The 12,264-nt window shown below is 36.7% G+C and overlaps 1 protein-coding gene across 1 annotated transcript in view; it reads left to right on the plus strand.

Moving 5' to 3' along the window:
* LOC108676662 (SH2 domain-containing protein 3C-like) overlaps positions 1-12,264 on the plus strand; it is a 74,215-nt gene that overhangs the window by 25,011 nt on the left and 36,940 nt on the right. Inside the window, exon 2 of the mRNA XM_047881759.1 lies at positions 8,345-8,496. Coding sequence (XP_047737715.1) covers positions 8,345-8,496 — 152 coding nt within the window. The remainder of the gene's footprint in view (positions 1-8,344; positions 8,497-12,264) is intronic.

A 12,264-nucleotide genomic window follows, 5' to 3' on the forward strand; every position in this document is an offset into this window, starting at 1 on the left:
TTGTAACATTGGGTGCTCAAATGATTCCAGTGGCCATCATTTGCTTTATTTTGCGTAACAAAACTTCTACGGAATAAAGCTAATATGTGGATATGTTAAGGCATACTATTTAGTGGTATCTCTAATTTTGTATGATGGATGGTCTACAGCTTGATAAAAATTAATTATCATATTAAATGTAAAATAGGTCACCGAAACACAGAGCTTGAAGTTGGAAAGTAGGTTATTGTAGAAGTGATCGATTAGTTTCTTCTTTGGTTGTATGAAGAGCTCTTCGAGTCGCAGGCAGTTATTCTCTGATTGCGATTTATTAATTTACTGCGTTTGCAGGATTTGTAATAACCGTTTAGCAAGGCATGACCCTTTGATTTGATCCTAACAATGAGCGTATCACTAACACCGACTGTTGGAACTCTACCATCGTGGTTTTGGATCATGAAATTGGAGGTCTATACTACATTATGAAATTGGAGGTCTATACTACATTATGAAATTGGAGGTCTATACTACATCATGAAATTGGAGGATCGTGTGATGGCAAACGATGGGTCTACTGCCGAGACTTATCCAACGTTGGGCGTTACCTGAATTTCCCCAACAAGTAAAGCTGGCCATCTAATAAGAAAGAGGTTTGGACCACTAGCAAGCTGATAAACCTCTAATCAATAGTCACCTCACGGGGAGTCCTGCAATGTGGTAGAACGTGGATAGTATTTTGATTAACCGACTCCTATCATGATCGAAACTTCAGCCAAAAAAAAACAGGCCCTTAAAATTATTATCATTTATCCTTTCTGGGAGCTCATCGCACACGAATTATTATCGTGACGAATCTTTTCGTGGATTTCGAGGACGTCGCGTAATATTGAAATTAATTAGAGAATATCAATACCTCTGGAGATCATTTTTTTCTAAACCTATTACTTGGATAGAACGAGCCTCCATTTACTCCCAATTAAATCACTGTATCAGACTCCTGCTGAACGCCGTAGATGTTCATGCTGAATGCTAATCATAAGAGATACTGCTGACTGGCACTGTCTCGCTCTCGCCAGACATGAACTTGCAAGAAGCAGACGGCGTGCATGCGTGTGACGTCGACTGCGTGTGTAAGTACACGTTACACACGTGATGTGTAGGCATACGTAGCTTGACGTGCATAAGGAATGCTGTGTTTTGCTTGCCTCGACTGCTAGCTCAGTTGCCTGGCTGATAGCTTGCAAGGTCTCGCCGAGCCTCTGCATACAAATCGCTTATTTGCTTCCTTGCTTGACTGCATCAATGGTCTTCGGATCTTAGCAATGACATTTTGTCAAGATATTCTTACCGCAGGACTGAATGCTGTCTAATTAGTCAAATTTCTACTGAGCTCCTCAAGTATTTTGTCATTTTAAAACGCACAAGTTTCACTTTTTCAATTTAAGAAATGAAAGTTTCAACTAATGCTCTTCGTTGGAAGAGAATGGAGACCTGCAATTGTATACGTTTAATGTTAATTTTTACGTCACTGATGTGTGATTAACCTTTTTATTTTTTTTCGCGAGGAATTGTCACAATTTTCCTTGACTGTGGTGCGGCCAAGGCGTCTTGATTCCATGCGAGTCCGTGGGAGGTTTTGTTTTGCAGGCTTAACATCAAAACAGCGTCCTTGCAAACTCGCGTATCGGGAGACGTGAAATTAAAGTCAAGATTTTGGCGTCCAGTCTGCAGCTTGCCCTTTGTGGAGCGAATTAGGCTCGGAACTTTTATGGGAATATTCTAAAGAACGGATTTGTTTGTGATCCCTTCTTTGCAATTCTGATCTTAAGAAAGTAAAGTGTATGTAAGAATTCGAGTTAACTTTCAACTTCTGAAAATTTTTTTTAATCGAGGTGATTTTTTAAATGTCTCTTGATAAATTGACAGTCATGAACACGAAACCCAGTGCTGAGGCACCTAATTTTTCCCTGTCGGAGCTGCTCCATAATTTTCAAAATGAGGTTCCAATGACATTTGCCCAATGACACAACTATAATATTTCATCTTCGTTAGAACATTAAAAATTTACATGATGTTGACATGTTGGCAATTGATGTTTCAAGAGTCGCTTTCGTGTGCGAAAATGAAATGTTATGAGTCGTTTCTACCACTAGAGTCGTAATTGTGTCTATGAATGGCGGACGACTCCGACCTGAAAACGCCTGTTGCGCCGAGCTCGTTGACGACTTTCAACGTAACAAGAAATCGATCTTCCATCTCCCCGCCTCTCATGTGACGCAATGTCATTACCGACGATGCACTGCGCTCATTATTTATTGTATAAATTATCGTCTAGGTATTGGCAGTATTTTGGGTATGATGATGGGCTTGGGAACATCGCGCAATGCACCTTTCTTTTTTGTCTCCCTTTGTGCTATAGTGAAATTTCAATGCGTTGTATTTCGGTGCTTGTGAAAAGTTCAAACTGTTATTTTATACACGAATTTTTGCATGTTCTTGATATGATAGTTGGTAATTTTTTACAACACTTCGCTTCTTGTTGTTCGTTTGTTTGTTGTTTGTGTCGGAGACATTGCACGAATGAATTGACAGAATATATAATTTTGGAAATTTAAATTTTTAATATTAAAAAAATTTAAAATTAATTTTTTAATATATGAAAATAACATTAGAAATTCATTGTACATATGTAACATCGAAGACACTGGATTCTTTAGAAGTGTTGTCGTTAAAAAGTAATTTTAAACGTGTATTATTTAACTCCTGAGATCTTTTCACCGCAGGTGTTTCAACCTTTTGCATTTTTTCTGTCCAGTTTGCTGGCAAAGTTTTGGTGTGAAAGTTAGCGACAATGCGTGCTAGTGTCATGTCTTTAAGCACCCTTTGAGGCGGCGAAATCACACGCTTGTGTCACACTCGCTCCACGTCGTCATGCTACGCTGTCGCATGGGCTCGATTATAGGCCAGCTTTTGAAATTGTTTGGGTGTCGTTCGGTTGAGGCTTATCCTGCGATCTGCTCTGACATATCACTGCTGGTCTCCGTTGAGTCTTGCGTATCTCTTGGCATGCCTGTTGTTTTGTGTAATTTAGTTTCGACATACAGAAGATTGCGTAAAAGGAGACATTATTTAGTTTATGTTCTCTTGTGTATGTTGTTGAAATAAATCTGTTTTCAATGCAACAAATGAGTAGAAAAGCGCTAACATTTTAGTTGTCGTTAGTGATTATTTAATTCTTTAGTTGCAGACTTCGGCGCTATTCAAAGCTGTGATTCATGGAGTGCATCGCCTGTGCTTTTCTCTTCGCTGTCTCGACTTCGATTGCACTGGCGCTGAAAAAAATCAGCGCGGATCACAGTTTTTCTTTGGGTGAACAAAAATTTGTTACAAACTTAAAAATTAAAAACAATTCGGAGGTCTATGCAAAATATCACAGGAATTGACCTCGACATAGACTGAGTTCAATTCCCCTCAACAAGGAATGTATTTACGACGCCGAATATCAATGTTTTAATGGAAGGAGTAATATGAAATATTTGATGATTGATTTATTCAGGCCAACGGAAGGTATAAACTTCCTTACATACAAATGCCGGCTAGGCAAATAGTATATGTTCAGTAGTAGCGTCGTATTTATGGTTTTTCCCTTTAGCTCATTATAATAGCTCATTACAATAATTGCTTACTCATGTGCCATTGTACCCTGTTCTGTGAATATTAATTTTTTGCTTATAGTGAATGCGAACTGCCATTTACGTATTATTGAGACTTGGTCGCTGAAGACCAAAGCAAAATGAGGCGCATATTTCAGTGAGGATATACCCAGGTTTGAGTGAAGACAACCTTGCATCATATTAATAATATGAAACCAGCAGACAAATTCTTTAAAAATCTGGAAATGTAGACTTAACTCGTCACGATTAGAAGGTTGTGCGCAGTGATGCTGTGGAGCGCAGCGACTACGGACGGCGGATGTCACGTACGCGTGTCAGTGTCATGCGTCGCCTGCCTCCGGTACGTCACACGCAAATAAATTAATCTCTTGCTTTTCCCAAATAATCTCTTGCTTTTCCCCCTCTTAATTTTCCCAAAATAAATTAATCTCTTGCTTTTTCCAAATAATCTCTTGCTTTTCCCCCTCTTACTTTTCCCAAAATGAATTAATCTCTTGCTTTTCCCAAATGGATTAATCTCTTGCTTTTCCCAAATGATTAATCTCTTGCTTTTCCCAAATGGATTAATCTCTTGCTTTTCCCAAATAATCTTTTGCTTTTCCCCCTCTTACTTTTCCCAATTGGATTAATCTCTCAATTTTCTCATATAGATGGATTTCTTATGTTTTAAGATGGTTAGTTTGTTAGCTTTCACGAGTAAAAACAATGTTAAATGGTTATCGTTAAAATAATTACGTTCTAAGTGTAGGAACAGCAGCTTGTATTTATATTTTTATATATTTGCTGCTACCAGTGGTGATATTATTCTTCATTTGTGAGACAAACTGGGCGTTTTTTAGTACTTCTCCATTTGTATAAGGGATAAAATTAATCTTCATTTAAGTCGTGTATTTTCCTTTATAGCTGCCCACACATCTGAGAAATAAATCTCAGCCTAGCCCAATTAATCTCCCTAGAGGATATAATTTGTCTCGATCTGTCTCCTTCCGCTGAGCCGGAGGCTTTCTTAATTAAGACCGATACTGATGACTTTTATACACTTCTCGATGCCGTCGTGTAAGACACATCGAGCCTTGATAATAAATTTATGTATTAAATACCGGTTTATGTGCTTCGTTCATAATAACCTCATTTCGTTTGATGAGCTTTAAAATACTTCTTACATGACTCAGGACAATCAATGCCTGGCATACTCTAGCTGATGTCGCCACAGTTCCTTTCTCTTCCAAGCGCTATTTCTACGACTGATTCTGGAAGTTTGTGACAATTGCACAAAAATCGAATCATCACAGAATCATTTCTGTTCGTATAGTCAATCATCAACTATTTTATTTTGGATTTATGTTTCATTGTGACTACTTCGAAGTTAATTTCAAAAAAATTTATGAACTTTCGTAAAATTATGATCATGATTTGAAATGGCGTGACTTGGCTTATGAACGCTGCCGAAGCTTCCATTAAATGCTGTTAATAATTAAATTCACGTCATTTGTGAAGCAGCCATTTGCGGTGCTGCGTTGATGTTGAAATTGTGGGCGATAATTTGATGACGAATACGTTAGATGATGAAGATTGTTCCATGCCGGGAAAAAGGAGTATTAAACTCATGATCATGTGCAGCAGAAGCAATGCTTGTTGGCAGTGTTATGTGCAATAAAAGATTCATTGTTATTTTTGTGCGTCTTGCCATTGCTGTTGTAAGACGCATGCAGTAGAACTCGTCTTTGGGCGTCAGTTTGATGTCAATAAAACGGAAGCTTGACTTGAAATTATGATAAATTGAAGCGCAATGACTTCGAAGAAATTATTTATCTCAATAATTTCATCAACAAACATGATGGAGCGAAAGGTGGAATTTATTAGTAACGTTCGAACTTCGAAAGAATTTATATACATATACATTTAAACCAACTAACAATATTCGACAATTTTTCGCCAAAATCGACTATTAATTTTTCCGCACTTGCAATGGGCTGCTAAAAAGTAATTCGAAAAATTTCTCTATAAATCTTCTCGATTAATTACCCTTTTATATTTATATTTGTTCAGTTTGCATAAACCTACATCCCACCTCGTTTATGTTATATTTTCATTGTTTCAAACGATCTAGTTGATGCCAAATATCATTTTTAAAAGCATAATTAGCTACTAGTTTTTCATTTAGTTATGCAAGATCACCGCAATGGCAGCCGTTCAATGAACGTTTTTTTGCCGCGTTGCATTGCTGGCAAGTTTGCATGCAACAGGCTCTTCGATGCTTGGAATGCGAAGTTTTTTTTTATGCTATGCGTTTGCATGAGACACGCGCCCTGCATGCGTGCTGCTTGCAGAGAGTTCATTCACCAGATAGAGAGACGCTCAAACTTAAGAATTTGTTGTGATTCGCGAGTTTCAAGGGATATTGATGGTCAATTTATAAAGTAAATCAATTTATTTTCAGATTTAATCGACCAGTATTGAAATATCGCAAAATAACTTCTTAAATTTCAAGCGTCTTGGCAGTAGCTTGTTGGTGCAATTATTTCTGGATTTAATACGCTTTTTTTGTCTGTTATCACATCGAAATCTCAGGGTTCTGTGGACCAACGTATTAAATAACCAAATCAACGATTTTATTTGTTTGAATTTTCAATGGTCTTTAAATGCGTGTCCGTGTATCGAATGTAAATTTCCTTCCCTGCTTCTACGATATTGTATAACAGTTCAAATAAGTCGACACAATCTATGTTTTTTCTTGTGATCTCAAAGACTACAGGCAAACGTCTTTGATCATCGCCTGACATCATGATGACGTCACAAGTAAAGGCCGGATTGCTGAGAGCTCGTTGGGAATGATGCTGTTGCTGCTCCCATGGTTTCATGTCAACCAACTTGTTACTTTTCCTTTCATCATTATTCATGTCGTGTTCTTATGCCCCATTTGAGAATATATACAGATATTTAAACATTGACCTCAATCAGATCGCGAAACGGTATTCATCAGATTACAATATACTTTAAAATGTCTGAATTCAGGTTAATTTTCCTTTCTATTTTTTTCATCACTATGGCATCAGTGCACGTATAATTCGAATCATTTGTGCGTAGCCATAATATTTAATATCCGTACATTAACAAAATTCTCGAGAATTTTTTAATCTCGAGAATTTTTTTTAATCTCGAGAATTTTTTATATGTTTCCTCTCATTGCTGGTAATAGTCGTGAATAAGTTATCACAAATTAATATTTCTTCATACCGCATTCTTTCAATGTAGTTTTCGTTGTATTTACTTCAAGTTATAAATGAGCAGTTGTACCCAACTCACATTGAAAAAAATACGAACGAGTGGTCACTTTTACTGCGCTAAAATTGCCATGTTATTCAAAAAGTCGTGTTTTTAAAGCTACTCAAAGCCTTCTTTAAATGTCGTAACTTCTGAGCGAGATGCATAATAAAGGCACTGAATGGCCGCATCTGCCGCGCTCTTTTCTGCCCAAATAGTTGCAGCAATCTATGTTTATGTTCGCCTGCTGACCAGGATATTGTTAAGCGGGCAGACTTAATTACCAGGCAGGTAAATGCCTTTCCGAACTGGCGATGCGAGTTTCACATGAATTACCGTGTTGCATGGATGGAGCACTGTTGCATTGCCGTGTGCTTCACAAGGAGCAGTGTTGCATATGGTACCGTACCGGTGCTGCACTGTTGAAAAAACGGTGAAAAAGCGGTCCCACTGGCGTTTTAGTGGCCGGACGCCCAGTGAAAATAAACTGTTTCGCCGTTTTTATCAGATGTTTTACGGATTTTTAGTGTTAAATTAGAATAAAAACGACGACACGGTGTTTCTTTTCACGTGCCAACCGGCCAGTGAAACGCCAGTAATACCGTTAACGATAATTATTCTAACAGTGTGTACTGTTGGAAGTGTTTTATGTGTCATGTTATCGACTGATGTTGCGTTAGGGATGACGAAGTGCTGAGTGGAGCATGAAGTAAAATGTCACCGCTTCATTTTATTTGATCTCATTTGTCCAAATATATTTTAATATCTTCAATGTGTATTTTAGTTTGCTATTTGTTTGTGCATATGTTGTGGGATTTTGAACAGATGAAAGAGCTGTACTCCGAAACATTTTCTCTTATAAATAATTGGTTATTTTTCCGCTTTTAAATTATGGGTAAATTTCATTTGTTATACATTTCGAAAACCCAAAGATTTTTATAAATGAATGGAAAACAACACGTCAAAGAGTTCCTGATAAGATAAGCCAGTCATCAGAACGGGTGACACTTGGTAATCACGCTATCGATCACCTATCAATTACGTCGTGCTATGTTAACCAACAAGTGTACGTACCCGAAGGACAGAGTCGGTATATATTGCAAATTAAATTTCGGTGCACCCATGCACATGAGCATATCATAAACGTGTCCATCCATCACTTGGCTGTTATCAAATTGATTTACTTTATGGAAGTAAAGAAAGAAGAAAATTTATTTTCGTTAAAGTAATAGTGCGAGCACAGCATCTGATATGAAATATGTGAGATCGTGATCGTCTATCGAAACGTAAAATCCATATAGGCGTATTTATAAATGTGGAATTGACGAGGACCCATTAATAAGCTCCTCATTAAACTTCATTGATGTTCTGTCCATGTAATAAAAGTCATTAATACTGTATTTGACGTTTTATTTTTTGTTAATTAGGTTGGTCGATCTCATCGCTACGGCGCAGCAAGCGAGCGTCGCTGCGCCGCATGTCGTGGATCCCGCGCCCACATCTGGACGCCGCGTCATGGCTGGCCGCCTTAGAACTGCCGCAGTACGGCCCTTACTTTAGTCACTACACCGGCGTCGAGGTAAGTAACTGAATAATTATTGATGTTTTTGCACTTCTTTAACTTGAACTTTTATCTTCATCCTTTTGTTTTCTTTCATGTTGCAATAAACTGCAGGACTGCTGCTACTACAATTTTAACCTGAATCGACATCTGTTTTATGACATCCAACAATCATTTAATTGTTCTGTTCAATCCAACAACTCCTGCATTGATTGTCATTCATATTTTAGTACTTGGAAGACTATTGAAACCAATTTTTTCAATATCTATCATATGTTGAGTACTACAATAGGTACGTAACTTGGTTTATCCACAATCATTTGATGATTCACGAAAGCTTTCTCATTGATTTTCCTCTTAAAAATCATTATAGTTTTAGTAAGACACTGAAAGATTTCTAGTTAAATTTGAAGATTTTTATGTTAGTTTGAATTGAGGCTTTGAAGAAACGTATTGTGGATCATTATTCGCATCGCTTGCGGATGTTGCTGTCTCCTGGGCATGTCATTCAGATGTTTGGATGCGACATATTGTCTGCATTCATTTTTTTTAGTTATCATTCAATTGTACTGCCGTTTTAATATAAAAGTTCGTCATTCCTATTTTTCATGCAGGTCATTTATCGCAAATGATTTTAAATTACTGGCTACCTTTCCAGCTACGAGCGTCGTAGGAAAGCTTCATTGCTTGAAGTATCACATGAGAATTATTTCCTGCCCTTTGTTCCACTGGGAAGCTTATTGATTTATTTATTTTATTTTAGTTGTCTTTTTATTGCTGTGGGACATCAATTGCTGCGTATCAGGACTTCATATTCACCATATATCTGTCGCGAGCTGGTACAGAATAGCACAGCTCGTTTCTATATATTTCTGTCAAATTCTGTGTACTATTGAACGGTACAATACTAATGCGTTATAGTGTTGTATTTTAGAGCTTTCTGTTTGACACTTTTCTGGTACCTTAATTTAAATCTTCTTTTCGTATAGGTAGATCTTGTAAATTTTTATCGAAGGTTTGATGCCAAGTTCATGGAATCTAATTCTCAATAGTGTCTTTATTCATTTTATTTATACCACCGTTTATTCAAACGATGCAACTTTACTTTATTTTTTACGCTTCAGAATCTTTTGTTTGTCTGTTAATCTCGAAACTTTAGATATTTTTGAATTTGTTTTCCAGTACCGCATTTTATTTTTGCATCCTTACAAGCTTTCTGCATCTCCACCGTTGCCGTTATATAGCACAATAAGCTCCCATATCGCCACCTATCATATCAGTGATTATTGCCTCTGCCTAAACACTCAGCTGCTATCGACTGAACTCGAGTTGTGTTAGATAGACCAGCACCAGCAGCCGTTGCGGCAGAAGTGCCAATTGCCTGCTCAGTGCAATGCTGAAGCTGTCTGTGCTTGACTTTTATACCTTTCTACTGTCGATAGAAATTGTTGATTAAGTTTACAAATTTATGCGTGTTATGTATATCAACTATGTGAAAATAATATAAATTCGTAAAACTATTTTCCAATCGAATTGGTTCTCAATATTGAAATTTCAATTGGTTTTCGATTGATTCAAACTCTTTTTTTTTTATAACCGTCACGTAGCACTGACAAATGATTATTTCTTTAGTTCAATTTAGTCCAGATATTGATTTAGTCAAGATATTGAACAAAGAAGTCCTGCCTTTCAAAATGCATACCGTAATGTACATGTATATAACGATGACAATTCCAGAATTCAAATTTGTCTTCTGATTTGTGTTTCTATGTGGAAATTCATTCAAATTTATTCGATTAGGCTGAAAATGAACTGGAAATAACCATTCTGTGATCTTATATATGGTTAACTTTTATGCTTAACACGGATGAGTATCAACATATGTTCTGAAATGATCGATAATACCTATAATGTAAAGCATTTTATCTGCAATTTCATCTTAATCCTTTTAAAATGTCGTCTTTGCGTCAATAACAATCTCTTTAAATACATTTATATAAGTGAATAACTCCACCCTGTTTTTTTACAAGACTCAAACTGAATATTCGTGCAATCAACGAGCAAACAGTAGCCATATTATATGCTCTCTAGTGAGCCGTAAATGTTATTTGATGCGCGTTATCTCATCCAATGCAAGTTGATGGCTGAACTAAACGTTCTTCGACCTGGCATTGACTATAAGATTGATCTCTATCAACGAATCAAGTATGAATATTTAAATTAACATTGTGGCACCTCGGCGAACTGACGCCAGTGATTTGTAATAGTTTTAAATGATGGATTTTATGATTTGTTAAATATTATTGCTACTTCGATTCTACGAACATTCAATGCGTCTTTCTAAAGCTAGAAAAATCAACACCGTAAACATTATTTGTTTTTCATAGGGATAAATTATATAATATTAACAAGAGTGTTGATGCACAATCTCTTCACCGATCGATGAGTCTCGACAATGATAAGTTATTTATTTAGAGGCCCTGCGTGGAGGTCTTGATTGGCTAGCTGGTAATTGGATAGTTAACTAATGAGGTTTACTTATATTAATTTGTTGCAATATGCATGAAAGATATTACCAAGCTTCGACCCCTCTAATTTGGTTCGTTGGAGCTTAAGAGTTCAATTTATACTCATTAAATAGTTTAATTAATTATTATAGAGTTGTTGCGGGTGAAATGAACGTTGAGGTGTGATTATACGATCGCTAAGCCTGTTGATTGTGATTAATATGATTAGAATTTTGAGTATGCTTGCCATTCAAATTTTTAATGAATAGAAAAAATAAAAAACCTTTTGTTTCAATTCTGTCACAGCTAAATTCATTGATACGGTTTACTCATTAAATTATTTATGATTATACCCCATGTAAAATCGATAATTGAATCACTAAAACTGCAAAAAAAAAAACATTTTTGCTTATTTTATTCCATTCAAAAGAATTTGTAGCTCTATTATAATTACCAATCGTATCTTTGAGTCCTTGCTGACACAAGCTTTGCACAAATTGATTAAAAAGTCCCAACGTCCAGGATTGTTGATCGAACGATCCTTCACCTCCGTAACCTTCGATCCTTATCGGCCTCTGCATCCAGAACTTGCGATCTGCCGCCCACTTGCTGTCATTTCTCATCACGATGCTTATTAGATAAAAATTTCCTGTAATAATTCTCCGATTACATCCAAACAAGGCAGGACAATTCGACCTATCATAAATCATCTTGCCAACCTTATTCATGTAACTCGTTGGTAAAGAAAAAGCTCTTGTTTTCACTGGATGATGGATCTAGATTGAGATCGCTGTTCAGCGTAGCATTAATGGCTCTTGAAGCACTCAAGTCGGGCAGCTTTATAGCCGCACCGATTAGATCGCTAGCCGCTTGGTGAGCTGAGAAAAAAAATATTTTGGCAGGGAAAGTGCATCTGAACCGTCTCACCTGCATGTGTATCTCTTTAAGCCCTGAGAATACAGTGATATGGTTCTCATCTCTCTTTCTATTTGGTTAGTTAGTCGTCGTAACTATAGTTTCTTTTAATTTTAGTTTAATCGATCTGAATTCTAATTTTGTTTATTCATATTCCTTTTGATTTAGTCATCGCCAGGCATTCGTCTTTCCTTTTTTCGGACCCGATTTTCCACTCTTATAACTTCCATTGTAAAAAATTTTTATTTCGAGACCGTGCCTCGCTGATTTTATCAGTGCAACATTTGGGCGCCTCCTTCAGATCTCTCAAGATTTTTTTTACCTTGTAAATTTCATTAAGCACCTCGTTCGACAGCCCTATGAC

Source organism: Hyalella azteca, unplaced genomic scaffold (genome assembly GCF_000764305.2).
Source record: "Hyalella azteca isolate HAZT.00-mixed unplaced genomic scaffold, Hazt_2.0.2 contig8774, whole genome shotgun sequence".
Classification (NCBI taxonomy): Eukaryota; Metazoa; Arthropoda; class Malacostraca; order Amphipoda; family Hyalellidae; genus Hyalella; species Hyalella azteca.